General features: G+C 40.5%; 1 protein-coding gene and 1 long non-coding RNA gene across 6 annotated transcripts; one reads left to right on the forward strand and one right to left on the reverse strand.

Annotated features, from left to right (window-relative positions):
• The first annotated feature begins 2 nt into the window (after positions 1-2).
• On the forward strand, positions 3-23,003 carry LOC138169285 (uncharacterized). Of its 2 annotated transcripts, XR_011170320.1 has the most exons (3): positions 7-32; positions 9,513-9,621; positions 22,619-23,003. It is a non-coding gene; the product is annotated as an uncharacterized lncRNA (long non-coding RNA). The 2 variants fall into 2 exon arrangements; XR_011170325.1 differs by lacking the exon at positions 9,513-9,621 and having other exon boundaries at positions 3-32.
• On the reverse strand, positions 3,182-27,955 carry MARCHF2 (membrane associated ring-CH-type finger 2). 4 transcript variants are annotated; one of them, XM_069097733.1, is made up of 5 exons: positions 25,965-26,101; positions 23,166-23,394; positions 14,568-14,763; positions 9,848-10,057; positions 3,182-3,893 (listed from the first exon to the last, which is right to left on the reverse strand). In XM_069097733.1, the coding sequence occupies exons 2-5, from the start codon at positions 23,339-23,341 to the stop codon at positions 3,735-3,737; spliced, it is 741 nt and encodes a 246-aa protein (XP_068953834.1). In that variant the 5' UTR covers positions 23,342-23,394; positions 25,965-26,101; the 3' UTR covers positions 3,182-3,734. The 4 variants fall into 4 exon arrangements, with proteins under 4 accessions (XP_068953834.1, XP_068953755.1, XP_068954007.1 ...); XM_069097654.1 differs by lacking the exons at positions 23,166-23,394; positions 25,965-26,101 and adding an exon at positions 27,660-27,955; XM_069097906.1 differs by lacking the exon at positions 9,848-10,057.
• Between the last annotated feature and the right edge of the window lie 21 nt (positions 27,956-27,976).

A 27,976-nucleotide genomic window follows, 5' to 3' on the forward strand; every position in this document is an offset into this window, starting at 1 on the left:
CGCCCCACTTCTGCGCAGGCGTAGAACCGAGGGTGAGTCGCATTTCTGCTTGCTTTCCCCTTTTCAGCTCTGTTCTTGGATTTAAAGACACTTAAGGTCAATTCTGTGACCTTAAAGGTCATCTGGTCCAAAACTCTCACTTTACAGATAGGAATCTTTGACATAAGTCATAGAGGTAGCAGATAACTCCCTGGGATTTGAACGCAAGCCTTCTCGTTCCCCAAAGCTGTGACCATTGCACACCACCTGTCTGAAGAATTTAAGGATTTTGGGGAGGATATATGCTTTAGGAAAAGCATTTAGGCAGCTGAATGGAGGAGGGACTGGAGTGGGGAAAGAATTGAAGCAGGTGGTGATGAGGACCCAGACCAGTGGGCAGCGTAACTGGAGAGAAGATGGAAAATGAGGTGTTGTGAGGGTAGAAAGAAGACAGGATAACAAATCAGATACGTGGGGAAGCTGCAAGCCTGGGTAACTGCGTTATGGTGACCTCTGCAGTGACAGTAAAAATGTGAAGAGAGGATTTAGAAGCAATGACAGTACATTCTGTTTTCAGCATGTTGAATTTAAGATGCCTGCAGGATGTCCAAGAGACAGCTGGTGATGTGAGACTGGAGCACAGGGGAGAGGTTAGGACTGGATAGATACATCTGGGAATCATCTGCATAGAGAGAATAATTGAACTCATGGGAGCTGATGAGCTCACCAAATGAGGTACCATAAAGGGAGAAGAAAAAAGGGCCCAGGAAAAGGCCTTGGGAGATACTTACTGACAATCAAAAGTGAGAGTTCAAGAAGGATGAGGGTTGAGAACTGGCCATTAGATTAGGCTAGGTGGTGGTGTTTCTGTTGAATGAAAATAGAAAGCCAGATTGAAGGTTTCCAAGAAAGAAAGAGAGGAAATGTAGGCATTGATTACAGACAGCTTTCATAAGGAATTTAACCCTGAAAGAAAGGATAGGACTTTAGCCAGCAAACTGGTCTCACCTCTCTGCCTATTTTCCAAAATAGGGCCTGGAGCTCCAAATGGGCTTCTGTTGGTCCAGAAAATGCTCAGATATTTTATTTCAGAATCTTATATTAATCTCCCCTCTTCAGAAGAAATCAAGTCTAATTCTTTTAAGTTAAGAATGGGGATGTGAAGGTCTAACAGCAGATTAGCCAGGCAGGATTGAATGGCCAGACTTGTATACAGAATGTCAGAGCTGGAACACATCTCTTATAGACCATTTTTTTTTTTTTTTGCTTTTTGGAGGGCAGTTGGGGTTAAGTGACTTGCCCAAGTCACACAGCTAGTTTGTGTGTTAAGTGTCTGAGGCCGGATTTGAACTCAGGTCCTCCTGACTCCAGGGCCAGTGCTCTATTCATTGCACCACCTAGCCTCCCCTAGACCATCTTTTATAGGGGAGCAAACAGTCCCAGGGAGGAGAGGATTTGAACACAGGCCACATAGACCTTACCTTGATATTAACAAAATATTTGATAGTCTCTCTTGACAATTGTTTTGGAAAAGATAAAGACAGATAAGCCAGGACCCACCCAGGTTTCTTGACACCTTCTGGTTATGCTTTCTCTCCTGCTCCATGCTTTCCTTTGTACCAGCAATTCTTAGAACACATTAATTGACTCTACACTGAAGTATCCCTCAGGAAACTAATCCAGAGTTTCCTCATTTTTCATGAGACCTAAAGGAATCTCATAAGCCTTCTATTATTTGGGGGGAGGTGGGGCAGGAATTTCCTCTACAACACACCCAACCAATAGTTAACAGACTTTTGCTTAAATATGTCAAGTGAAGGGAATACACACCCTGAGGCAAGCTACACTTTTGGATAGATCTGATTTTTAAGTTTCTCCTTATGTCAAACCTAAGTTTGTCCCCTAAGTCTTTTCTAGGTTCAACATTACTCACTTGGGGACAACTAGGTGGTACAGTGGATAGAGCACTCGGCCTGGAATCAGGAAGACCTCAATTCAAATCTGGCCTTTGATACTCACTAGCTTTGTGACCCAAGGCAGGTCACTTAACCTCAGTTTGCTTTAATCCACTGGAAAAGGAAATGGCAAACCATTACTGTATCTTGGCCAAGAAAACTCCAAAGACAGTTGGACACAACTGAACAACAACAAGCACTTTATAAATGTTATTATTATTATTATCATTATTTCTTTTCACCCTTATATGAATAGGATTGAGACCTGTTAGCATTTTGTTTGCTTTTCTCTGGACGCTCTCCAGCTTGCAAATATCTCTACTGACATAGTGTCCAACACAGAAAACCATACTATAGAGGTTGTCTGCCAGAGCAAATGACAGAGAATAGCACTTCTCCAGTTCTGCACACTGTACCTCTCTCCATGAAGCCTGAGATTAATTGCATTAAGCTATTTTGGCTGCCATATTACCCTGCTAACTCATATTGAGCTTCCAATCCACTAAAACCTCCTTATCCTTTCCCCGTTGTATAGATTGTGAAATTAATTTTTTGAACCCAAATGTAAGACTTGACATTTGTCACAGTTCAGTTAGGTATCAGATTTAGCCCAATATGCTTCCCTATCAAAATCTGTTTGGATCTTGAGTCTATCCCTCTGAGCTTTGTAGCATGTGTAAATCTGATAAGTACTGTAGTCTATGCCTTTACACAAATCACTGATAAAAATATTAACAACACCCAGGGTTAAACCACAGAGTTTTAGGACTCTGCTAGAAACCTTCCCAGTTGATACCAAACCATTCATAATGACTCTCTGGAGTCTGCAATACAACTAGTTGAGTCTACCTAACTATACTACCATCTTCTAGCCCACATTTCATCTTTTCTTTAAGAATTCCAAGATACCATTTAAGGCTTTGCTAAAATCTAGGTAAACTATAAATATAAAATTCTCCCGATCCATGAAAATAAATAGTAATACTTTCAAAAAAAGGGAAATGAGCTTAATCTTTATGAAAGGCTTTTTGATGGAATAGCCTAGCCTATTGTGATTACTTTACACCACACATCATGGAACTAACCACATTTTAAAGTACTTGTACAGAATCAAGTTTTATATACTTTATTTAGCCCTAAATTCCAAACCTTTTCCCCTGAAATGGGATTAGATATACTTAATAGAAAAATCTTGGTTTAAGCATTTGGATTTAAGGCACCTTTAGAAACAATCATTGATAAATCCATTATGTTCATTAAGAGTTCATTTTATTTCTTCAGGGTGATCTTTAAAACACAGAAACTTATAAAGTATGACACCATAAAAGAAAGTGCAGATATGAAGATATCCTCCCAAGATCTTAGCAAACTCCTCCTAGGGCAAGGGCAATGTGACACATGAATTGTCTTTGAGTGACTCCAGAACAGGGCATGTAATTAACCTCAGATGAGATCAAGTTGCCAGCTTCAGTACTGAAGCTTAAAACCAAGTCTGTCAACATAATATACAGAAATTTTATGTAGGGAAATTGAAAAAAATATGTACATATATAGAATATACTCCACTTAGTGTATATTGTAACAAAGTCAACCCAGATTTGGGTGAAGGAGCTAGCTGTGTCCTTCCTTAAAACGCTGAGCCTCCCAAACTATATTCTCAAGATCCTGGGCCAGCTGACGGTTTGGTCAGCTTTCCTTCTTCCTCTGTAGTCCCAATATGACAGCTGATTCCTTTAGGTTGGACTCCACTCTGGGTCAGAATTGACTCCTCTCTCCCAAGGGCTACCAGCTCCAGGGCACTCATACAGTAGTTTCTTCTGCTGTTTTCTTAAGGAACATGGCTGACAGCAATGAATGTTGGGCCGTCTTGCAACTTTCAGAGTCCAGAATCATTAAGCGGACTTTTTGATTAGTCCTTCTCCACTCTGAATACAGCTGGCAATGATAGCGGAATGAAACCTAGGGAACAAGAAAGAGAAGTCATATAGTACAGGGTTCTTTCCTTCTTAGACCAAAAAAGGGGAATCCTGATAAAGAATTACATAAGCATCTCAACAGTGGAAAGGAAACAGCAGCCAACTATTCCTACCTGGACCTGAACAGCAATCCTCTCCATAACTTTCCTAAGAAGATGTCATATAATCTCTGCTTAAAGACTTCAAGTTAGAGGGAACCACTACCTCCTAAAGAAGTACATTTTACTTTTGAACTGCATTAATTATGATGAAGTTTTCCCTTCACTGGGACTAAATCAGCCCTTCTGCATCTTCTGTTACTCCAGTACCAGGGTATTAGTTCCTAATTCTTTTTCCACTTGATAGCCCTTTAAATTCTTGAAGACAACTGTTGTGTCCCCTTACCATGCTTTTCCATGCTAAAAACAGAGTTCCTCTCATTGATCCTTGTGTGGTATAGTCTCTAGTCTCCTAACTATCCTGTTTTCTTTCCTTGGTTCTGCTCCAGATTAATAGTAGTATCTTTTCTAAAAATGTGGCAACCAGAACAAAGTACAACAAAATGATCGCCTCCTTCTAGACATTACCTTCTCTTAAGCGTAGGATAAATCACTTTTGTTGCTTGCCATGTCACACTGTTGACTGATCCTGAGCTTGTAGTACACCCAGACCCTCAATTCTTTTTCAATAAACTTGTTTAGCCACCTGTTCTTCTTCATCCTATATTTGTGTAGTTAATTGTTTTGAAACCAAGTGAAGGTTTTTATATTCAACAAAGAAAAAGAAAGGGAAAAAGCTAAATTAGGGAAAGACAGATGTTAAACTAGTCTTGTTTTGACGAGAGTGGCAATGCCAACTATTGGGTTCTAAGAAGAGAGAACCAAGATATAGAGTCCTCAGCCACCTCTTAATTTTTCCAGAGTAAAGATATGGCTAAGTGTAGGGTCCTGCAAGCTTTCTCCATATAAGTAGTGTGAATACTTTTTTAGGGGAAAATTCCAATCTACTAATAGCCACATGGTTGCTGTAAGGCTAGAAAACAAGGGTAGGGCCTTGGTAAATAATAAGGTATTAAAGTATTCCTAAAAGAGGATAAGTGCTAAGGGAATCTATCCTAGGAAAGACAAAGGTTTTCCCCCAAATCCAAGCTCATACAGGAAGCTCTTTGCATGCATATATAAAGAGAATCTTGAGATTGAAGGGACAGGTTACTTGCCTCATCACCCTAGCTGACTGCAAATAACCTGCCACTCCAACCCTTCCTCTAATTATCTTGCATTTACTTGTGTTCATGTTGTATCCCCTAGAATGTGAACTACTGGGAAACAGGCATTATTTGTCATTTTTGTTTACCTTGTACATAGTAGGTGTTTAATAAATGTTGGATGAACTGAATTGAGTTAACCAGTTGTAATAGTAATTGAATTTAAAGATCCCCCTGTATTGGCTTGGTTTTTGGTTTGTGTTAAAACCCAGAGCTTGTGAATCCCACTTGTGGGATGGACTTGTTGAGTAAGAGAGTGCTGAACTGGGAGGAGCTGATGACGTAAATTTAGAGAGACACAAGAAAAGAGAAAGGCAGAAGAACTTTTTGAAGCAGCATCTTGGAGGCAAAGAGAGACGGAGAGGATTGCTGAGGGCCACTTTGAATTGCCCAGGACTTTTGAGAGCTGCCACCCAGAGCTGCCAAGGACTGAGGAGACATGGCTGTTATGCTGGTACTTTGTCTGTTTTGATGTTGTTTCGCCAGATCTGTCCACTGGTGAAAGACAGTGCTGTTGTTGCAGAGGTCTTGGAACCTTGCTATTGGTTCAGAGCTCCAGAGACTGTTCTGCAGACAGAGAGTGAATACTGTCCACTGGGGAAGGACAGTGCTGTTGTTGTAGAGGTCCTGAAACCTTGCTGTTGGTTCAGAAGCCCTGAAGAAGGATTTTCTTGTTGTATGTTTACAGAAATCCTGGAAGAGGGTTTTGCTAATGTTTTAGGGGTCGTAGGACTATTCTGTAGACAGAGAATGAATTAATGAAGACACTGGCAATGTATCTTGTGGCCTTGCTAAGCTTTGTCTCCCCAGGAACAAAGATTGCTGAGAACTTGCCTCATGTCAAGATGAAGAAAAGACCTCCATTTGGGTATTAAGTGCTGTGCAGCTTGTTGTAACTCTGGGGTAGATTCAGTTGTGATCCAAGGGTGGGGAACTTTTGACCTTTTTGTGCTCTGTGATTGAACAAATGAATGTACTTTACTTATGGTTGGAAACTAATCTCCACTTGAGAACAGGGGCTTTGTGATGGACTAAATGAGGGTACAGCCTAGGGGTGGAGTAGTATTTAGAAGAGGGACTTTGTGATTGATTAAATGAATGTAATGTCCAGGGGTGGGGTAGTACTTGGAGATTATTGAATCACACTTAGTAAATGCTGTATTTTGAATGATGTCATATTTTGATCTTCTCTGTTCTTAATTTTTCACTCAATAAAATGGAGAGCACTATGCTGGTATTTTGAACCTTGGGAAGTTGCCTTTGCTTGGCATTACACCAGTCCAGTGGAATTATTGGGGGTAGGGGTGTTACAGTTCTCACAAATGCTATTAAACAACTCACTTTAAAATGGGGGAATCCCTGCCAGCTCTCACATTCTAGACTTCTGTGAATCTCTCAAAGAGATAGCGTGGCAAATGAATATATGGCTAGGCATACCTGGGTTTGACTCTTGCCTCTGATACATACTAGCTGTGTGGCCATGGGAAAGGCATATAACTTTTCAGCATCCCCAAATGATATAAACTCCCAACTTGCATCAGTGGAGGGAGTTTCCATATAAAAGGAGTTCCTTATGGTGATGCAATTACAGTATTTTGAGTCCAAAAAACCTCAACATAGAAAATTATTACCTATATACTGGACAAATTCCATACTTTTAAACAGACCTTTACTCAAGATGAATATTCGTTTATAGCCTGGGAATATTTTGAAAAGCCACCTGCTTTCCTTCATCTTTCTGTGTCACTCCTGGAAAGCATAACTCACATCCACCTGTAAGAATTCCACTGCTTCTGACCCAAGGAGAAGGCAGATAAAGTAGAGGCAGATTAGACCCTAGGCCAGTACATCATCAACAGCAGGCTTAAGCTGTATGAAATCAGAGTTCCAAATACACACGTCTAGCCTTTACTTAGACAAAGTGTACCTACAGCCAATTTTGAAATATAGTTACAAAGTTGTAATGAACAATAATACCCTTTAGTTTTCCTAGGATACTATGGCCTCCAAAGCCTTGATTCAGATGGTCCTATTTCTACCGAGACAGGGTAGTAAAGAAAGGAAAAGGTCTTCAGGCTGTGTTATCACAGTCCTCTACATACCAAGAACATCCTGTAATCCAGAAAGAAAAGTTTTTGTCCCATCTGGAATCAACTCTCTCTGCAAGCCAACAGTCACAGAAAATAAGCTGGGAAGTGCTTCACAAATCTTACTGTTATGTCCTATCTCTCCATCCCTCCAACCAACATCAACCCTATCCAGGAATTTATAGGGAATTAATATTCCTGAACAAGTTTCCTAGCATTGTTCCCAGTACTTGGCTTTTTTTTTTTGCTTTTTGGAGAGCAATTGAGGTTAAGTGACTTGCCCAAGGTCACACGCCTATTTTTTGTGTTAAGTGTCTGTAATGGAAATGCAAATTTGGAAGATCTTCCCTGCCCCTGGGCTAAAATGCACCTGAAGCCTGGGGAGGGAGGCTTGTTTTTCAGTAGATACTTCTTGATTGGCCAGTGAGTCAATAAGGTTGTTACATTCTCTGAGCCAGGAGAAGGCTATATAAGCCCTGATGTGTAGCTTTGTTTTGGGACTCACTTTGAGAAGTGTTCTGTGATTTGATCTGAATTCTGGGAAGCCGTTGTTGAGAGTCCCCCGGCTTTAAAAAACCCAGATGTGGAAACCCAGATGTTGACTGGGTATGGATGTAATGGTTGGACAGTTTGGAAAGCTGTCTACTTGATCTGTTAATGTCTTGATAATTCTGCCTGTATATTTTGAAGTTTGGGGTGCTGACCTTTTTCCCCTGAACAAGGTAAACGATATATGTCTGACTGATTAAAGTAAGCTTGTTAACCCATTTTGAGTTGCTTTCCTTTAACAAAGCAGATCCAAGAACCTGTGTGAGCAGCCACCCTGGGGACACCGGGGTGCTTGCTGCTACAGTGTCTGAGGCTGGATTTGAACTTGGGTCCCCGACTCCAGGGCCGGTGCTCTATTCACTGCACCACGTAGCCACCCCTGAGTACTTGGCTCTTAATTCAGAGTATATATGGTAGGATTGCCAAGCCCTGGGTGACTGTAAAGCCAGCTGCTGAGAATAGGCAGACAGATTCAGTTATCTGAACACCAAATGGTACTCTCCTCCTGCTTGGCCATTTGCAGTAGTCGTGTTGGATCAACCTTTGATTGTCATGAGATTTCCCTTCTGTCTTGTAATGTTTTTTTACAGGATACAAAGGCCCTAGAAGCAGTGAGATAGATACTTGGTGTAATGGAAAGAGCATTGTTCTAGGGTAGGTAAGAGACCCAAACACTCATACTCATGGGAGACACTCATACTTTATCAGGAAAATGAGGAAGTCAAACGTCCCCTTTATTCAGGGAAGTGGAACAATCACTGATTGAACATCAGAAGACCTAGGTTCTCCTAGAATTGCCATTATTTAAGTAAGTAACGTTGGGTAGATCACTTAACATCTTGACCTCAAGTTCATCTCAGCTGTATAATGCAGAAATTGAACTAGACAATCAAAATCCCTTCCAGCTCCAACATCCTATAACTAACTTTAGCAAGACAAAAAATCCTGCAGCCTATCTTCATCACATTCTCTCAGGCTGTCAGGCAGGAAAACATAAAGGATGCTAGTACAGGATCCAGAAGATCGAGGTTCACAGTTTGCCCCTCTATCTGTGTGACTCTGGACAAGTCATTTAATTTCCCTGTGCTTTGATTTCCTCCTCTTTAAAATTGGAATAATTGGGCGGCTAGGTGGCACAGTGAATAGAGCACCGGCCCTGGAGTCAGGAGAACCCGAGTTCAAATCTGGCCTCAGACACTTAACACTTATTAGCCATGTGACCTTGGGCAAGTCACTTAACTCCAATTGCTCTGCCTTCCCCCCTGCAAAAAGTAAATAAATAAAATAAAATAAAACAGGGATGATCATACCGCACTATCTTCCTTCTATAAATTATTTAGAGGCTCAAGTGAGATAAACATATCTAAAATGCTTTCAGTAAAAGGCCAATTGTTATTATCACTCCATAAAAATCTGACCTGGAAGAACCTGAAATTGTCATAGATCATAGATTTAAGCTGAAATGGCTTTGGGGACTATCTAATCCAAGCTCTTCATTGTACAAATGAAGAGACTTAAAGCCCAGAAAGATAAAGTGATTTGTTATATGTCACACAGGAAATAAGTAGCAGAAGGGGATTTGAACCCAGGTCTTTTGGCTCCAAATTTAACCTTCCTTCCACTGCATCATGCTTAATGACTGTGGTGAAACTATAAACTATAAAAACTCTTAAAATTTTTTTTAATCTAATTTTCACAGCATATTAAATTTACTTACTTTTAGAATCAACCTATAGACCACTTAGAGATCCCTGAGGATCATAATTAATAAACATCTGAAGCATGAGGCTACCAAAGGTCTGTTCCAGTCATCACAACCTCAAAGTAAGAAGGTACTGTATTCATATTTTTACTGATAGGAAGAATAGGTTAGAAACTAGGTAAGTTTCTGTTTGTCTAGGGGGAATGCCCATATACTCACTATACAAAATAGAGGAAAGGAAACCTAGTATTAGAGAATGGATGCCTAGTTTTATTGGTCAGCCGAAGGGTGACTGTAAAGCCTAAAGAAGGTACCCTTAAGAAATTTTCAAGGGGTAGCTAGCTCTGCGGACTCACCAATGTCCAAAGGATGTAGATAGTAAAAAGTGCTAAAGTGAGAGCAATAAGTCCCACAGCCTCCAGCCTGCTGTTAAACTGTAGGTGATCCTGGGCCCCTCGCAGGCAAAGCCAGCCTGAGATGGCTGCAAGGGGTGTGATGAACAGGAAACACACCATGTCACAGAAAAGTGTCCTCTTCTCATTCCTGGGCCCAGGGTCCTTCAGCCACTAACAACAAAGGAAAAGAAACTATAACTAAGAAAAGAAACATCACTTTCCCCTTATGTTTCCCCAAATAATAAAATACCTTATATTTATCTAGCATAAATTTATTTTCAATCTCATTAGTAATTTAAAGCAGCTAGGAAGGTGGGGCCTATACTGACCACTTTTAGGAGTTGAAGGTTTCGAGCAACAGTTCTTAAACTTTTTGGTCTCAGGACCTTTTATAGTCTGAGAACTCCTTTACACTCTTAAAAATTGAGGATCCTAAAGCACTTTAATGTGGGTTATATCTATAAATAGTTACGATATTAGAAACTAAAACAGATGAAAATTTTAAAAATATTTATTAATTTTATAACATCAATAAACCCATTACATGTTGACATAAATATTATTATGAAAAATAATTATATTTCCTAAAACAAAAAACATTAGTGAGAAGAGTGGCATTGTTTTACGTATTTTTGCAAATGTCTTTAATATCTGCCTTAAGAGGATAGCTAGATTCTCATATTTACTTCTGTATTCCAACTGTTGAGATATGTTGTTTTGGTTAAAATATATGAAGAAAATACCACCTCATAAAGATATGTACATCTACATTCTAAAATGGAAGAGTATTTTAAGAGGCAAAATAATGTCAGTATTATTATGAAAGTATTTTTGGCCTTGTGGACCCCTTTGAAAGGGTCTTGGGGACCCCTTGGGGTCCTTAGATCAGGCTTTAAAAACTTTTGGTTTGGAGGAATTAGAAATGAGTTCTTTAGAAAAATAATTCCAAGACCCATACAAAACTTTGTCATGTGACTGACTCTACCAAAGAGAACACTGTGTCTATGAGGAAGTAGGGAATAAAAGAAAGAATAAAGGACACAATAGGCATCTGGATACTAGCATAGAGGAAAGATCACAGAACAGAAAACCGGGGTTCAATTCCATTTGCTAGCTATGTTACCATGGACAAGTCATTTGAATGGAGCCTCAGATTCCTCACTATAAGATGGAATGATAATTGTACTATCTGCCTTACAGGAAATTTGTAAGGATCAAATAAGATAATATATGTAAAGTGTTTGGAACTAAATCACTGTAAAAAGGTTACCATCAAATGAAAGACCCACTGTCTTACAGCTTCTATTCTAAGGTGAGTGCACATACTTGGACTGATGTCTTCAAAAACACTGAGCAGAAACAAAGATGCAAATTAAAGGAGTGGTTTGGTCAAATGGGAAAGAAAAAAAGGGTGGATGGCACTTGATATTTATATTTAGTTAATGATTCTTCCTCTTCTACAGAGCACTAGAGCAGGTGAAGAGAGAAAGATAGTAAAGATGGAGTGAAAATACATGTGAAAATAGTATAAAAATGGCAGAAGAGATGGTAAGGGCAGGCAGAATTATAGCCTCTGAGGCTGTAGTTAGACCCATCACCGGTTCCAGCCAGAACTCTGAAGCAAGTGCAATTCATCCTTCCTCTTTTCCTACCTAGTCTTTAGGGTACAGTCTAGTTACCTGCAGCCTATACCACATGATCATTATGTCTATCTTCTGGTTATGTCCTATGTCCAACCAATCCTAACAGTTCTTGAAGTAAAGCCATTGCCTATTCGAGTAGCTGTGCTTTAACACAGATAAAAGGGTAGAGATTCTGGTGAACAAACATCCAGTGCATTAAATCCTTTTGTCCTTTCTCAGTGCCTATCATCAAAATCTTCCTAGCACCTCTTGGACAATTGGAATCCTGGTAACTATGTCTATCAGCTGACGTAAACAGGGTTGACTTCACACTCAGTTAAGGACTTGCTACAGTTTGCCCAAGTTAGTAACCAGGTTTTTTGGGAGACTTGGCACCTAGTGAAGCTACTCAGGACCCATGACTTCATAGCAAATAACCAAGACTGTAGAATCTCCCCTGGGACTCAATCTGCTTCTTTAATCAGTGCCAAATAGTGGTGGTCTTCTTTAGATACTGGCTTTATTCCCTCAGGTAAACACTTTCCCTTGGTAAGCATCCAGGATTGAGAACCCCCAAATGTGATCTAGAAGCCAACAATCTTACATATTTCTACAACCCATCCCTTCACAAATTGGCATTACCCTAACTTTCTCCAGTTTCTTCTTGCAGTAATCCCCTTCATTGTACTTTATTCTCCAAGTAAACTAGTCTAGTCACAGAATCACAGAAGATCAGATTTAGAAGCCACTCTGGAGGGCATTTCATCTAAACCTAGATCTCAATAAGAAGCTGCCGGACAACTAGGCAGACCTCTAATGAGGGACAATCCAATACCTCCAAAATCGCTGTTCCCTAACTATATCCTCTTCTTTTTCACCCCCGTGCCTCTTGCTCATACTTTCCCTTATGTCTGAAACATCTGGCCTGTTAATATCTTACCCATCTCTGAAAGTCCACTTCAAATGCTTCCTCTTCTATGAAGACTTCTACATGTCTTGTGCAGGTAGAGTGCAATTCCTCTACCTACACAAATGGTCCCATTCCATCCTGCCTTCTCCAACAGAGAAAGCCCCTCTGTCAGCCTTACTCTTACTGGCTACCGGCTCCCTACTGCCTACAGACATGCCCTTGCCTCCTCTATCCTCAAAATGCCCCTTACTCGGTCCCTTCCCTGCTATCTCCTGTATCTTTTCTGCTCTTTAAGGCTAAATTTCTCTAGAAGGCTGCCCATAGTTGGCGCCTTCACTTTGTCTCCTCTCACTCTCTTCTTAACCTCTTACAGTCCAACTTCTGATCTCATCACTCCACCAAAATCGCTCCTTCCAAAGTTAATGATCTCTTAGTTGCCAAATCCAATGACCCTTTCTCAATTCTCATTTTCCTTGACCTGTCTGCAGCCTTTGACACTATCCATAACTGTCTTTTCCAGGTTTGGGGGACGTTACTTTCTCCTGGTTCTTCTACCTGTCTGACCAGTCCTTTTCAGACTTCTTATCCATATTACACCTACTAACCATGGATGTCCCACAGGGCTCTATCCTGAGTCCCGTCCTCCTTCAATAATACTTCACTTGGTGATCACATCAGCTATCATATTTTTAATTATCATCTTTTTGATCCTCTCTGATGACTCTCACATCTACCTATCCAGCCTTAATGTCTCTGTTGACCACCAATCTTAGATCTCCAACTGCCTTTCAGACATCTCAAATTGGATGTCAAGTAGACATCTTAAACTTGATATTTCCAAAACACTATCTTTATCCCAACACTTCCCACTTCTTAACTTCTCTATTAGTATCAAGAATATCCCTATTCTACCAGTCCTCCAAACTAGCAAACCATGTGTCATCTTTGATTCCCCAATCTCGTCTCCCATATCCAATACGATGCCAAGGGCTATCGATTTCACCTTTACAACATCTCTCATTGTTCCCATTATTCCTCTGATGCTGCCATCACACACCTGGACTACTGCCATAGCCTACTGGTGGGTCTTGCCCCAAGTCTCTCCCTACTCCCATCCTTTCTCCATTCAGCTACCAAAGTATAGCACAGGTCCAACCACATTACACACTCTCCCTACCCCCCACTCAATAAATTGTAGGGGATCCTTATATTCTGTAGGACCATAATTCTGTTTGGCATTTAAAGTCCTTTATAGCCTAGGTGCCTCCCCCCCATCTACTCTTCAATTCAGAGATGCTGATCTCCTGCCAGTTCCACAAATGATATATTCCATCTCTCAGTTCCAACCATTTTCTCTGGCTGTCCCCCATGCTGGAATGCTCTCCCCTCTTCTACTCTGACTACTGACCTCTCTGGCTTCCTTTAAGTTCGACCTTCTACAAGAAGACTTTCCTAATCCCTCTTAATTCTAGTTCATTTTGTGTTAATTATGTTCTATTTAGCTAAAAGTAGCTGGTTTGTACATATTTGTTTGCAAGTCTATTCCCCCATTAGATTGTGAGCTCCTTGAAGGCAATTTCCTTCCTCTTATCTCAAAGTACTTAATGCTCCCCCTATACATTTATTGTAATTTAATTTGTATTTTATTTATCCTTGTAGAAAGTAGCATGGTGTAGTAGAAAGAACACTGGAACTAGAGTCAAGGAATTTGCATTCCAATCCTTGTTCTGCCACTTATTACCTGTGTGACCTTGAGCAATTCACTTCCCTTTTCTGAGTTATAGTTTCCTATTCCCCTCTAATACTAAGATACTATGATCATTTCTTAACTGTGAATTTCGTGAGAAAAAAGACTATGTCTTATTCTTATATGTAGCACCTAGCAGACAAATACTGCTAAATGTTCAATGAATGAATTTCCCCCTAGGAAATCTCCAAGAGGGGGACAGATACTGGAATAGTTCAGAATCTCCAGTGTTAAGATTGTTTGGTATCTGGGCACTGACCTCAGTGTTCACCCAAGTAACTAGAACGGAATCTTGGATTTTCTTTCTTCCACTGGGCTGTCAAGGGGTCTCATCTACTTTTTTATTATCTGTTTTGTCTCAGTAAAACAAACAAAACAATCCCTGCTGGCCCAGGACAGTACCTCTGTGAGCGGCCGAGGCCGCCTCTCCACCACAAATTCTGTGTGGCACAGCTCGCAGTAACTAGTGTTGGAAGAAGAAAGCCATTTCTCCAGGCAGCTCTTGTGCACGGTACCCAGCGTGCCTGTGCAATCACAGGGTGACAACAGCACCTCCCCACTGGACCCTTCGTGGCAGATTCGGCAGATGGGTCCATCACTACGGACAAAAACAAAACACATCATCACAAAGGCTTAGAACTGAGTGCACTCTTCTCCCAACTGTGGGGTCCTTGTGAGGAATGTGCTTTGTAAACTGTAAAATGCCATATAAATGTTAGTCACCATCACTATCATCATCTTAAAAGTCTGGCATTATCCTTGCAGAAAAAAACAGCAAGAACCCTGGACAGGCTTGTCCTGTGGGTTCCTGCCTTGGGCATAGATTCCTATGAGCACTGTGATAAACCAAGTGGATGGTGACAAGTAGCTGGACTAGAATGCAGGATCAGGACAACAATCGCAAATCTTAAAGTACCCAAAACCAAAGTCTATCAGTAGCTAGAAGTACCTGCTCTTTTATAGATAGGAAAGCTAAATTCCATAGGGGGTAAGTGTCTTGCCCAAGATCACAGAGAATATTAGTGGCAGAGGGAGACTAGAACTTAGGTCTAACTCCTACAGCTAGAACAACTTCCATTGCTTCCTTCACTCCAGAAATCTGCCCAAGATCAGCTATCTTCGTGATTGTTCATTTGGTGGTAGAAAAAACAGATGGACTTTAACTTGGAGAAAAAGTCATTAAGAACCCCTCTAGTTTCACCCTCCCATCTCTTAGGATCATAAATTTAAAGCTGGAGTCCTTAATCTGTGGTCCATGAATTTGGTTTAAAAAAAAAATATTTTGATAATGATATTTCAGTATAATTGGTTTTCTTTGTAATCCTATGTATTTTATTGATTTAAAAATACTACTCTGTGAAGGGGTTCATAGGCTTCACCAGACTACCAAATGGATTCATAACACAAAATAGTTAAGGACCCCTGATCTAGTCCAACCCCATCATTTTACATTGAGAAACCAAGGCCAAGAGAGGTGACTTACCCAGGGATACACAGGTAGTAAATAAAAAGAGTTGGGATTTGAACTCCTGTCTGGTGACTTTAAATCTAACATTCTTTCTATTCTACCACATTACCCTGATATGGAGAAAAATTAAAAAACTGACTTTCTGTCTGTTTTCTGCACAGGAGATAAACTATGTAATATAATAGGATTGGAGATTGCAATAGATCAGCAGTTTTGCATATTACCTTCAAAAACTGATTCAAAAATCATTCTTTTTCTCTAGAGATTTTTGGCCAGAATTTTTTTTTTTGGGGGGGGGGGTGCTTTTTTAAAGGGAAGACATGAGGAGAGGGGAAAAATGGTGCACATAAAGAATAGTAGTTCCATAAGTAACTTTATATATGATTTTCCATGGAACAGTAATATTTTAAAAAAATACATCTCTTAGAAAAACTACCTTGATTTTTGCAAAACATAAAACCAATGCAACTACAATTAGAATGAAAAGTTAACTGAGGAAAAAAATCTTTGCAACTGGTTTCTCTCATAAAGGCTCCATTCCCAAGATATATAAGGTATATATTCAAATTTATAAGAATAAGAGCCATTCCTCAATTGGGGGTCAAGGTATATTAATAAGCAAAGTAGTTCTCAAAGGAAGAAATCAAAACTATCAACAACCATATGCTTTTTTAAATTAGGGCTTTCCCCCCTCCATTAATGAAAATCTTCTTTCTCTCCTGAATTTCCTTCCTTCCTCCCACTGAGGAAAAAAGAAAAACAAAACTCCTATTCCAAACATGCATAATCAAGCAAAATTAAAATTCTCTCATTAAGAGAAACATGTTTCATTCTATACTCTGAATCCATCATCTATAGGTAGCATGTTTCATCATATCATGAAGACTGTGAAATAACAACTGGTCATTGTGTTGATTAGAGTTCCTAAGTAAAGTATCAACAGCTATGTATGTGGAAAATGTTCCAAGTCACTAATAGTTAGAAAATAGAAATTAAAGCAATTCTGAGGTTTCATCTCAACCTCATCAGATTAGCAAAGAAAATTTAAAAAAGAAAATGACAAAGGATGAAGGGGCTGTTGGAAAACATGCACATCAATGCATTGTTAGAGTTGTGAATTGGTCTATTCATTCTAGAAAGCAACTTGGACCAATACATCACTAAAATGGGCATATCATTTGATGCAGAGACACCATTTTTAGCTCTATAACTCAAAGAGATCAAAGAAAAAGGAAAAAGACCCACATGTAGAAAAATATTTATAGCAGTTTGGGGAATATATTTTAGTAGCAAAGACCGAGAAAGTAAGGAAGGGCTCATCAACTAGGGAATAACTGAACAAGTTATGATATATGAATAAAATAAGATACTATTGTGCTATAAGAAATTATAAAAAGAATGGTTTCAGAAATATCTGAGAAGACTTGTATGAATTGATACAGAATGAAATTAGCAGAACTAGGACAAAACTTTATACAATAACAAGACTGTGAAGACAAATAACTTTGAAAGATAAGAACTCTGATCATAATATACGGACCAACCATGATTCCAGTGGACCAATAATGAAGTGTGCTACCCTCCTCTAGACAGAGAGATTCAAGATGCTGAATGAGATATTTTAAAATATGAGCAATATAGGAATTCGTTTGGTTTGAGTATCCATATTTGTTACAATTGTGTTGTTGTTTAACCCATTAAGGAGAGTGGAAAAGGGAGAAAAAGCAAATGTCTGTTAATTGAAAAATAAATTTAAAATTAAAATAACTAAAAGAAAATCTCTTCCCACACACACGTCAGTACCTATCAAAATGCTACCCATCTGTCAAGGACAAGCTCCAGTGCCACCTTGTCTGTGGTGCCTTCCCTCAGCCTTCCTGGCCCACATCTTACTAAATGTTCTCTCTACCCTGAACTCTCATTGCACTGTCAAGTATAGAATATAACTGCTTTATAATCACTTGTACTGAATTGGTAGTCAATACAGATCTGGCCTTATTGTTTTTAAAACCAAACTGAAGTTTCTAGCCTTACACTGAGTTTCTAGCCAATACTTCCTTCAGGATCTTCAAGCCATTATACCTTTTTTCATACCATTATACCTCTTTTTAGCCATATCCCTATCAGAATTCTGCAAATGACTCATTGGAGGGAAATGGCTACTCTGGAATTAATTCAGAATGATAAAAACTGGTTGATGAAATAAGTGATGATAATCTTGGGAGAAAGGTTCTTGGTACCAAGCAGAGCTGGAGATATTTGTATAAACAAAACTTTAGGGGAGTGGTTTCAAAGAGCTCACAGAAAAGATAAGGATCCCTAGGCCAGAGACTCAAGAAGAAAAGGTGCTGAAGAGGAAAAGTGCTCTCAAGAACAAAATTCTAATGACAACAGTTGCAAATCACCCAATGAAGGAAGAAAGGAAAAGACTTCTAAACAGACTCATATGGCCGCACTGATTTATTCAATGAACTCAGACACAAAAGATGAGAAGACTGTGACATTTAATCAACGAATACAAAAAAAATTAATGACCCTATAAAAGTTTTAATTTTAAAGATCTAAAGCACAGAATGAGCTAAGCCTAGTGAAACATAAAGACAATAACAACAACAAAAGGCTTTTTGAACAATTCTGGGAACAAGAAGGGAGGAAGAATTTTATAGCTTAATGTTAACAGATAACAGAAACAAGTCCCAATACCCAGTCCCAACTTTACTTTTCTCTGCTTTCTTTTGACTTGAAAGGATAAGATAATTGATGGTTGGAAGTTGATTGACATGATGATAAGGAGTTGATAAGAAAGCAAATAACTACTTTAAGTGAATGTTCAAGCCCACACAAAAAGCATTCCGTTGTTCTGTCATGTCTGACTCCTTGTCACCCCATTTGGGGTTTTCTTGGACAAAGATACTGGAGTGGTTTGCCATTTCCTTCTTCAGCTCATTTTACAGATGAGGAAACTGAGGCAGACAGGGTTAAGTGACTTGCCCATGGTCATACAGCTAGGACATGTCTGAGGACAGATTTGAACTAAGGAAGATGAGTCTTCCCGACTTTAGGCTTGGTGCTGTATCCACTATGCTATCCAGTTGCCCCTAAAAAGCATCCTAGGGTATTGAAATTACTAACAGGTATGATAAAGGAAGCACTATATCAGTAATCTCTGAAGAATTATAGAGGAAAGAAGTTCAAGAAGACTAAAAACAGGAAAATACCCTTTTTTTTTTTTGAAAGGATATAGTGATCATTTGAAACCATATGGCTTCCTTAAGAACAAGTCACATTGAATAAAGTTCACTTCCTTTGATAAGTATTTTCATCAGATCAGGGAAGAGTAATAGACATAGTGTCTTCATTTGCTTTCAGCAATACATCTGGCAAAGTTACTAGGCCCTAGTAGCCAAGACAGATAGATGCTCACTGAACACCAGAAGGTGGATTTATAGTCGGTTGAATATTCATACTCAGAGACTGGACTGAAATCAAAGACCAGAGAGCTCTCTAGTGGCCTCCTGTAGGGCTCCCTCCTTGGACCAATTCTGTTGGCAATTTTATTGATTACCTGATACTTACATCATGCTAAACATAATACGTGCAAATAACACAAAACTGAGAGGGACGGCTGATGTGCTGGATAATGAAAAATTTTTAACAGGCTTGAAAGATGGGCTATGTTTAACTAGATGAAATTAAAAAGGAAAAAAATAGAAAGTTTCAGGTTTCCATAGTTGGAAGAAACCTCAAAAATTATCCATTTTCATTTCTATTCAAATTGTAAATCTCATTTATGACATTCCTGGTAAGTTGGAACCCAGCCTTGGTCAAAAGACCTTCAGTGACAGGGAACTCAATTCCCCAAAGAAGTCAATACCATTTCTGGACAACTTGAATTGTAAAGAATTCTTTTCCATATGGGGAGACAGATTTAAGCTCAATATAATTCCCACCCATTAGTGCCAATTCTGCTAGTTCTTCAGAACCAGGCACAATAAGGTTTTTTGTTTTTTTCCTAAGAAGCCACAAGTATATAAAGCCTTATTTCCCACTAAGTCCTACATAAAATATTCCCCTCAGCAAAACTGAACTCCTGTTTCCCAGAACCCTTCACCTTTTCCCACTTCTCATGCTACTCCTGTCATCTGCAAGGCTGCAACCTTTGGCCCTATACCTCCACCCCACTATCCTTCAAGGTTCAGCTTCAGTGATACCTGTTCCATAATGCTGTCACCCATAATTCCATTTGAAAGTAATCTGTTCCTCCTATATTACTTTTATTATAGTTCTTATATGGCCCTTACCATATTCTGCCTTACACTTATTCATGCACATTTTAAATCTCCCCTAATAGCTCTCTCTCTCTCTGAAAGCAAGAACTATATCTTATGCACATTTGCAACCTCAATCCCTCCAGTATCTAGAACAGGGCCCATAGTAAGTGCTTAATAAATATTTATGAATAAATTAATAGTAACATTTCATATTCTGAGTAACAGCCTGGTTCATAGATTCAATCAGTGAGATAACATTGTGGCAGGATAATAAAAACATCACAAGAACTAACTCCGTTTCCTCAAAGTAAATCCTAAGATTACCTAGCAATTCAATCCTCCAATAAGTATAAACTTCTTAAATAATCTTTTTTTGTTTGTTTGTTTTGCTTTTTGGAGGACAATTGAGGTTAAGTGACTTGCCCAAGGTCACATGGCTAGTTTGTGTGTTAAGTGTCTGTGTGTGTGTTAAGTGTCTGAGGCCATATTTGAACTCAGGTCCTCTTGACTCCAGGGCCAGTGCTCTATTGACTGAACCACCTAGCAGCCCCTGAAATAATCTTTAACAGATAATGATAGCTAGCCTTTATAGATATCATCAACCACTTAGAATGGAAAGTTCCTTTACTTCTTGTTGGAAAACAGGCCAATCACAACAAGTCAGATCGGATCTTTAAGGCTTCATCTTCTCATCTGCCTTAATTGTTACTTCCTGCCCAGGGGCTGTTTTCTTTGATGGCAAAGACTTGTTTTACCTAATTCCGGATTCAGAGAAATTCCAGAAAGTGAAAAGATATCTGAAGTTTTAGTACATATTCAGAATTACCATATGAAGGACAATGAGATTTCTCCTCTAGAAACCAAATGAAATAACATTTGTGAAGCCCTTAAGACAGTGTCTGGCACAAATAGGTGCTTCCATCCTGTCACTCCCCTCTCCTCAATGCACTAAACACAGATGAAGAGGAAACAGGTTTTATACTGCATCAAGAGATGTGGGTTAGAAATAAAGGAAGAATTTCCAAGCCAATGAGGACTGTCAAAATACTATAATATAATATTCAGGGGAGCTTATAGTAGTTCTCTTTAAAAGAAAGGATCTTAACATTAGAAGTGGCATAAAGGTGATCTTGTTCACAATATATGAATTTCTCTACAACATCCACAATGGATATTTATCTAAGCTCTCCTTGAATATTTTTTTTTTCCTTTTGGAGGGCAATTGGGGTTAACTAACTTGCCAAAGGTTACACGGCTAGTTTTTTGTGTGTGTGGGTGTTAAGTGTCTGACGCCAGAACCGAAATCCTGTCTTACTGCAACATGTAGCTGCCCCTCCTTGAATATCTTTAGTGAAAGAGAAACTACCCACTTATATGGCAGTAATTCCTTCCCACCCTCCACCCCCCCCCCCAACAGCTCTAGTTATTAGGAAGTTTTTCCTAGTATGAGATGAAATCTGATTCCCTGGAATTTACTCCCATCGGTCTTAAGTTCTACTCTCTTGAATTACATACAACAAGTATGTTTCTTTTCCACATGAAAACCCTTCAGATATTAGAAGATAATGATCACCCTGTGCCACCACACATACCTAGGCTTTACTTTGTCTAAGCTAAACAATCCCAGTTATTTTAACCAATTCTCTTATGAGATGGTTTCTCCATCCTGGTCATTTTTCTCCAATTGTACTCGGCTTATCAATGGCCCTACTAAAATGTGGTACCCAGAACATAACATGGTGTTTTATGTGTCACATAACCAAGTCAGGAGTGTAGTGAGATTATGGCTTCCCCTAATCTGAACAGTAGACTACTACATAGTACTACTATCTGGGATGATTTGGGTATATTCTTATCTAAAAACAATGAGAAATCAGGACATCAATTTACAAATAAAATTATACTTACAAACAATTCTGAAAGACTTAAAAACTCTTACCAACACAATCAGTAATCATGATCCCCAACAGAGCTATGATGAAACATGCTGTCCACATGTTTCTTGTGAAAAACAGTGGCAATGAGGTGATGATCTCTGGGTGCTGAGTGAGACTTTTTTTTTTTAAAGACATGAACTTTTTGGAACTTGTTTTGCTTAGTACCATGTGTTTTTGTCACAAGGGTTTTGTTTTTCTTTCTTTTTCAGTGGAGGGGGGGTAGAAGACAGAGAAGATGAACTTTTGTTCATTAAAAAAAAAAGATTTAAATTTTAAAATAAGTAAAAGGAGTAGACTAAAAGAACTCCAGGCCTCTTTTAGCATTTAGTAATTAAGAGAGCCAGACCCTGACATATTAAAAAGTGTTGGGGGTGGCCAGGTGGCTCAGCGAGTAAGAGCACCGGCCAGTGTCAGGATGACCTGGGGATCAAATCCAGGCTCAGATACTCAGCACCACACCCAGAAATAACTGGCCCTGTAACCTTGAGCAAGTTACTTAACCCCGATTGCTTTAAAAAAAAAAAAAAAAGAAAAAAGGGCTTGGCCTTCCCCAACTGTGGTCTTAAAATTATTCTTCTTAATTAGTTTTTGGCTTCAGCATTTTTGAATCTGTATTTCAAATGGACTCATCAAGATCCAGGTGGGGTAGAAGGAAAGAACCTTAGAAGACCCATGTACTAATACCCATAAATCTAACTAATTTCACAGTTCAGAAGGCTTTATTGTGTATCAGTGCAGTGTCATTTCTATAATTTCAGTAAGTTTTCTTCTTTTCAGATGGATGAGGAAATATTTATGAAGATCAGACACACTGGATCCCAGACCCAAGAAATAGAGGAATGCAAGATGAAAATTACAAAAGAACACAAACATCAATAATATTCATCAGTCACCCAATTAATTCACTGGCTCTTTTAGTATCACAAACTAGGGAAAGAAAATGATTAATGATTTATGACCCTTAGGGAATAAAATTCCCTAAGTTTTTATTTTTGCCATATGCCAGTTTCCCACTCCTCCTCAAAAGTGCCTTATTGCATAGACAAAAAAATTTTTTTTTTGTTAAAGTACTCTCAGATAAACTGAGTTCCAATAATTGACTTTTGTTGATACCACTAAGTTAATTAAAACTACCCTGGAGGTTGCAAGTCAGAATTGACAATTACTGCCTTGTTCTGCTGTTGGATCAAGAAGAGAATGATGGGCCTGTATCCTCTTCTGGACCATAAGGGAGAAATACTTTTGGATAAACTCCCAAGACACTTCTGCAGACTCAGAAGGCTGGATCGTCTGCTTCCAGACACAACTGGGGGGAAAGTTTTACCTTTGCGTGCCTAAGGCTTTGATGACAGTTGAGAGGAGCTGGCCATCCTTGGCTGTTACCTGGGTCACATATTGCCGATGCCCAAGGTCCGGGTCGGCCACAATCTTAGAAAAGGCCGTGTTTCCAGTACAGTCACACAGTGAGCCAGGGAGATGACAGCAGTCGCCTGTCGTCATGGCAACAAGGGACACATAGGCCTTCACAATTGGGATTCCATGATCACAAGAGCCTGCAAAGAAACCAGCTGGAGCTGAAGTCCTACAAAGGAGCTAGCCTTTCTGTGGTTTACTGTCCTGGGCCCTCCTTGTATGTACTTTCCTGCCCCAACCTCAATCCCTGAATATATCAACTATGCTCTCTGCATAAGTAACAACTGTTCTCATTAAGTGGTCATGAATTCTTCTGGATCCTCAAACACTACCACCCCAAACCAAGCAGCTATAATCTAGAGAGTTATTTCAAAAGATTTTCCAAATTTTTCCTTTCCTTTTAAAATACAGATCCCAGGTTCAACTAGAAGGGAACTTAGATATCATCTAGTTCAATACACTTATTTTTATAGATGGAAAATAACTTGCTCCAAGGTTGCATAGAAGGTTAGTGGTACATAGCATAGTAGTAAGCACCAGGCAGTTTCCTAGAATTTAGTCAGACTATACACAAACAGCAATACTATTCATAACTTTTTACATTTATATAGGTCTTTGTGGTTCACAAAACACTTTCCTCACAAAGCCCTAGAAGATGAGCAGTAAAAGTATCATTATCCCTCTTACCCAAGTGAAGAACCTTAGCTCAATGAAGGCAAATAAGTTGCCCAAAGTCACACCACTAGAAGTGTTAAAGCTTGGACGAGAACCCAGGCCTCCTGATCCCAACTCCAGTGTCCCAACCAGCACAAGGTGATGTTTTCAAGAAGCACTGAGTTTCCATCTCGCACCTTAGTGTTTTGATCTGACTCTAATTCTTAGAAAAGAAGCATCAAAAGTATAGTCTTGTTTCCAGCATCAGCAAAGCCTCCTACAGGACAGGGAAAAAAACCAACCCTGCAATTCCCTATTTCACCAGACTGTTCAGTGTTTTTATGGGAGAACAGGATGGAGGAGGGATCTTGATCTGTGCAAGTCTAAACTACACATACCTTAATCCAGAGATACCCTAGGAAACAAGCCAACTGACCCTATACTTAGTGTCTTTTTCTCCCCCAGAGGCTGCCAGTGCTTTGAGTGTAACTAAGAGCATACATCAACCCAGAAAAGGGGCTAATCTAGGCTTCAGGGTAAGCAGGTCACCACATTATCTAAGAGCCTAAAAAGAGCTTAGTGACAAAGACAAAGTAAGGGGTAAAACAGCGGATTTAGATAAACCTGAAACCTACCAAGTAAACAAACAAATTCTATTATAATCCCCTCTATTCTTAAACCTGTCTGGGAAATAGCTCGTGGCCAGAGTAGATATCTACAATGTAGACTGAGTTTTCAAGAGTTACTGGGCACTTTGGGGGTGTTCTAGGTCTGGGCCTGCTCTCAGATGAAATCATGAGCTTTCTGTGGGTGTTTGTGAGAATATTTAAATGACTAGACCATTTACACTGTCACTAGATTACATTTAACTTGTCATGTGTGTTATCATACCTTTTCCCCAGGTATAGCTCTAAGCAGACTATCAAAAGTGAGGGCAGGGATAATGCAGCACATACCTCTTTGGCAATCCCTCATGTTACAGAGCTGAGTATCTTCATATTTACTGAATTAAACTGGAATCCAGAGATCTGAGTTCTAGTTGAAGCTCAGCAATTAACTGTGACCTTTTTTTTTTTTTTTAAGCAATCGGGGTTAAGTAACTTGCTCAAGATTACACGGCCAGTTATTTCTGGGTGTGGTGCTGAGTGTCTGAGTCGGGGATTCGATCTCCAGGTCGTCCCAACACTGGAGTCGGTGCTCTTACTTGCTGTGCTACCTGGCCGCCCCAACTATGTGACCTTGAACAAGTTATTTAATCTGAGATTTAAATTTTTGTCATCTATAGAAGTGCAAAAAAAAAAAAAAAGGTTGGGCTGAGTAATCTCTAAAACTCTCACTATGCTGGAAAACTGGTGCTTTTATCAATGGGCTTTGTTTAGCTTCTTGCATGTATTTCTTACGATTTTCTATGGAGCAAGGTATTAGAAGATATGCTTCAAAGGGTAAAGGAGCATACAAATGAGGAGAGGAAAGAAAACGAAAACAGTAGAAAAAGAAACTCTTTAATGGAAGGAGTAAGAGGGGAGACAAAAGCTGAGATTTTAGGAGCTCTTCATCATCAGTGTGCTGTATGGCTTCCCAAGAAGAGCTATGCTTTTGATATACTTCAATTTACAAGATGAGGCTTCTATAGTTTCTGAGATTATCCTTGCTCTTACCATTTTGTACATTTTGCACATGACAAGGAGTTAATAAATGTTAAATGTATGCATTAATGAATGGATACATGCTTTCTAGATCCCTTGCCAACCTGGTTTCCTTCCTTTGGACACAAACCCTTTAAAAATGTTCTATTCATCAGCACTTGGGATACAGCTGAACAAATAGGGGCACATGTTTGCAATGGAATATTACTGTGCCATAAGGAATTATTAATGTGAAGACATCAAAGAAACTGGGATAACCTTATATGAGAAAATACTGACTGTAAAAAGACAGTCAAAAGAACAACATATGTGGTGACTGCAACAATGTAAATAAAGTCAATGTGGACAGGCAACAACATTGGTCAAAAGCAATTATGTTAGTACCATATTGCCAAAGTTAAAGGACGCACCCCTTCTTTTTGTTCATCAAAGCCATGTGGATAAAGTGCTAGACTTGGAATCAGAAAGACTTGGATTCATATCCCACTTCTGACACTAGCTGTAGGACCATAAGCAAGTCATTTAATCTCTGAGTCTCAGTTTCCTCATCTGTAAAATAAAAATAACATCATATATACTTCCCATTTCACAGTACAGCTGAATATATATGAGTATACATAAAGTACTTTAGCAAACTTTAAAGTGTTAGATGAATGTCAGTTATTAATAAGTGACAAACTTTTCTCAAATATTTTTTTGCAAAAGGGCTTCTGTGTTAAGTATTTGTTTTGTAAAAACAAAATGCATTCATGCATTTAAAAAAAAATTAAAGTGTGGCATTTAGAGCACAGTGTGCCAGGGCATATTCCATTTTTCAGGGAACCATACTTTCATTAATCAAATTGGGCCTTTTTTGATTGCCAAAACACCCATGACTCCTACTGACCTTCATCCTTTTTCACCTGAACTGTATCTCTTTATTACAAACCGGTAAAACTGATTTATTAAAAAATCCTAAAGCCTAGGTTTAGCTCAAGTTAACCTGATTTTGTTAAACTTTGGCCAGTCTAGTTTGTTGGATCTCAATTCTGTCATCCAGCTAACTCCAACTTTGTGTCATCTTTAAATCTGATAAGCATGCCATTTGCACCTTAAACAGCGCCATTAATAAAAATGTTGAAGGTAGGAGTCCTTAAAATAGATCCTTTAAGCTTTAAGTCTCCAGATCCCTTCCTTCAACCTGGTGGATGGGGGTTGGGGGAGTGGGCAACGTTGCAGGTGATAGATAGCCTTGGGGTGGTGGTCGAGGCATCGGTAGAAACTGCCTTGTTAACAGAAACACTGCCCAGTCTTGGCCTTGAGGATGGAGTGGAGACGCTCGGGTCACAACCTTGGTTGTGGGGAAGGCTATCTTGGTCAGGTAGGGGTGTTGACAATGAATTTTGGGAGCTTTAGATCATGAGAAGACAGGTGCGGGCACATGAGGTCAAGGCCTGGGGGATGCGGCAGGCGACACCACAGGTCACGCACTCGGGGTGGGGGCATTCGGCAGCGCCGGGGGCGGACACACCGCAGCTAGCCGCCACTGGGAGAAGGGGAGGGGGACACGCGAAGCAGGTCACGGCCAGGGGCGGGGTAAAGAGGAGGCACCGCGAGGGGCGGAGGGGGTGGAGGATGAATTCTCTGCTGGTCACAGGGAGGGGGCAACACGCCACAGGTCATGGCCGCCTACGGGAGGGGGTCAAAGGGACGCAGCAGGTCCCTCCCTCGGTGGGGTGGGGGAGGAAAGCTCCTTCTCGTCCATCACCACGCGGAGGGCCGAAGACTACTCGGCAAGGGGCAGCGGCATGGAGACCGGGCATCGGCCAGTCCCGGAGTCGGGAGGCCTCGGCCCCGCCCGGCTCCGGTTCCGGTCAGCCACCGCCCCAACCCGACCCGACTGGCCTCCAGTCAGACACCGCCCCGGCTCCGATCAGGCCTGCTCCTGCCCTGGTCCCCGGTTCCGGTCAGCCACCGCCCCGGCTCCGATCAGGCCTAGCTCCCCACTCCTGTCAGCCACCGCCCCGGCTCCTGTCAGGCCTCGCCCGGGGCCCCGTCGGGCACCGCCGCAGAGAAGCGGCGGCTCCCGCTCCCCCGACAGCTGAGCTTGAGGACCCCAGCCCTACCTGGTCCCGCGGGCCGGGCCGGGACGAGCCGTACCGCCCAGGGCTCCACTCAGCGCGGCGGCGGCGGCGGCGGCCCCGGCCCGTCCCGTCAGCTCCTGTCTGGACTCGGCTCCGGGACCAGCCCGGCAGCCCTTCGTCCGGCGTCCAGGCCCTGGTCTTCCCTCCGTCCCCACTGACAATCCCTGCGGCCAATGGAGACAGTCACTGGCGTGGCGCGGACCAATAGACGCCCAGGGAAGCGACCCCCCCCCCCCAGGAGGCGGGGCGTAGAGTGCCGTCATGGACGGTTGCTCGCTGACTCCGCCCCGCGCATGAGG

This window comes from Petaurus breviceps, unplaced genomic scaffold (genome assembly GCF_028583685.1).
Source record: "Petaurus breviceps papuanus isolate PSGF00001 unplaced genomic scaffold, PetGlider_PUasm1.0 103, whole genome shotgun sequence".
Taxonomy (NCBI): Eukaryota; Metazoa; Chordata; class Mammalia; order Diprotodontia; family Petauridae; genus Petaurus; species Petaurus breviceps.

What these genes read in the sequence shown, in the direction of transcription:
- MARCHF2 (XM_069097654.1), bottom strand. Translation starts at nt 27,940, where the DNA reads ATGACGGCACTCTACGCCCCGCCTCCTGGGGGGGGGGGGTCGCTTCCC. An exon ending in GGCCCGGCCCGCGGGACCAG is followed by an intron (nt 14,764 to 27,659) that starts GTAGGGCTGGGG and finishes TTTTGTCCGTAG; the next exon opens with TGATGGACCCATCTGCCGAA. An exon ending in TCTACATCCTTTGGACATTG is followed by an intron (nt 3,894 to 9,847) that starts GTGAGTCCGCAG and finishes CTTGTTCCCTAG; the next exon opens with GTTTCATTCCGCTATCATTG.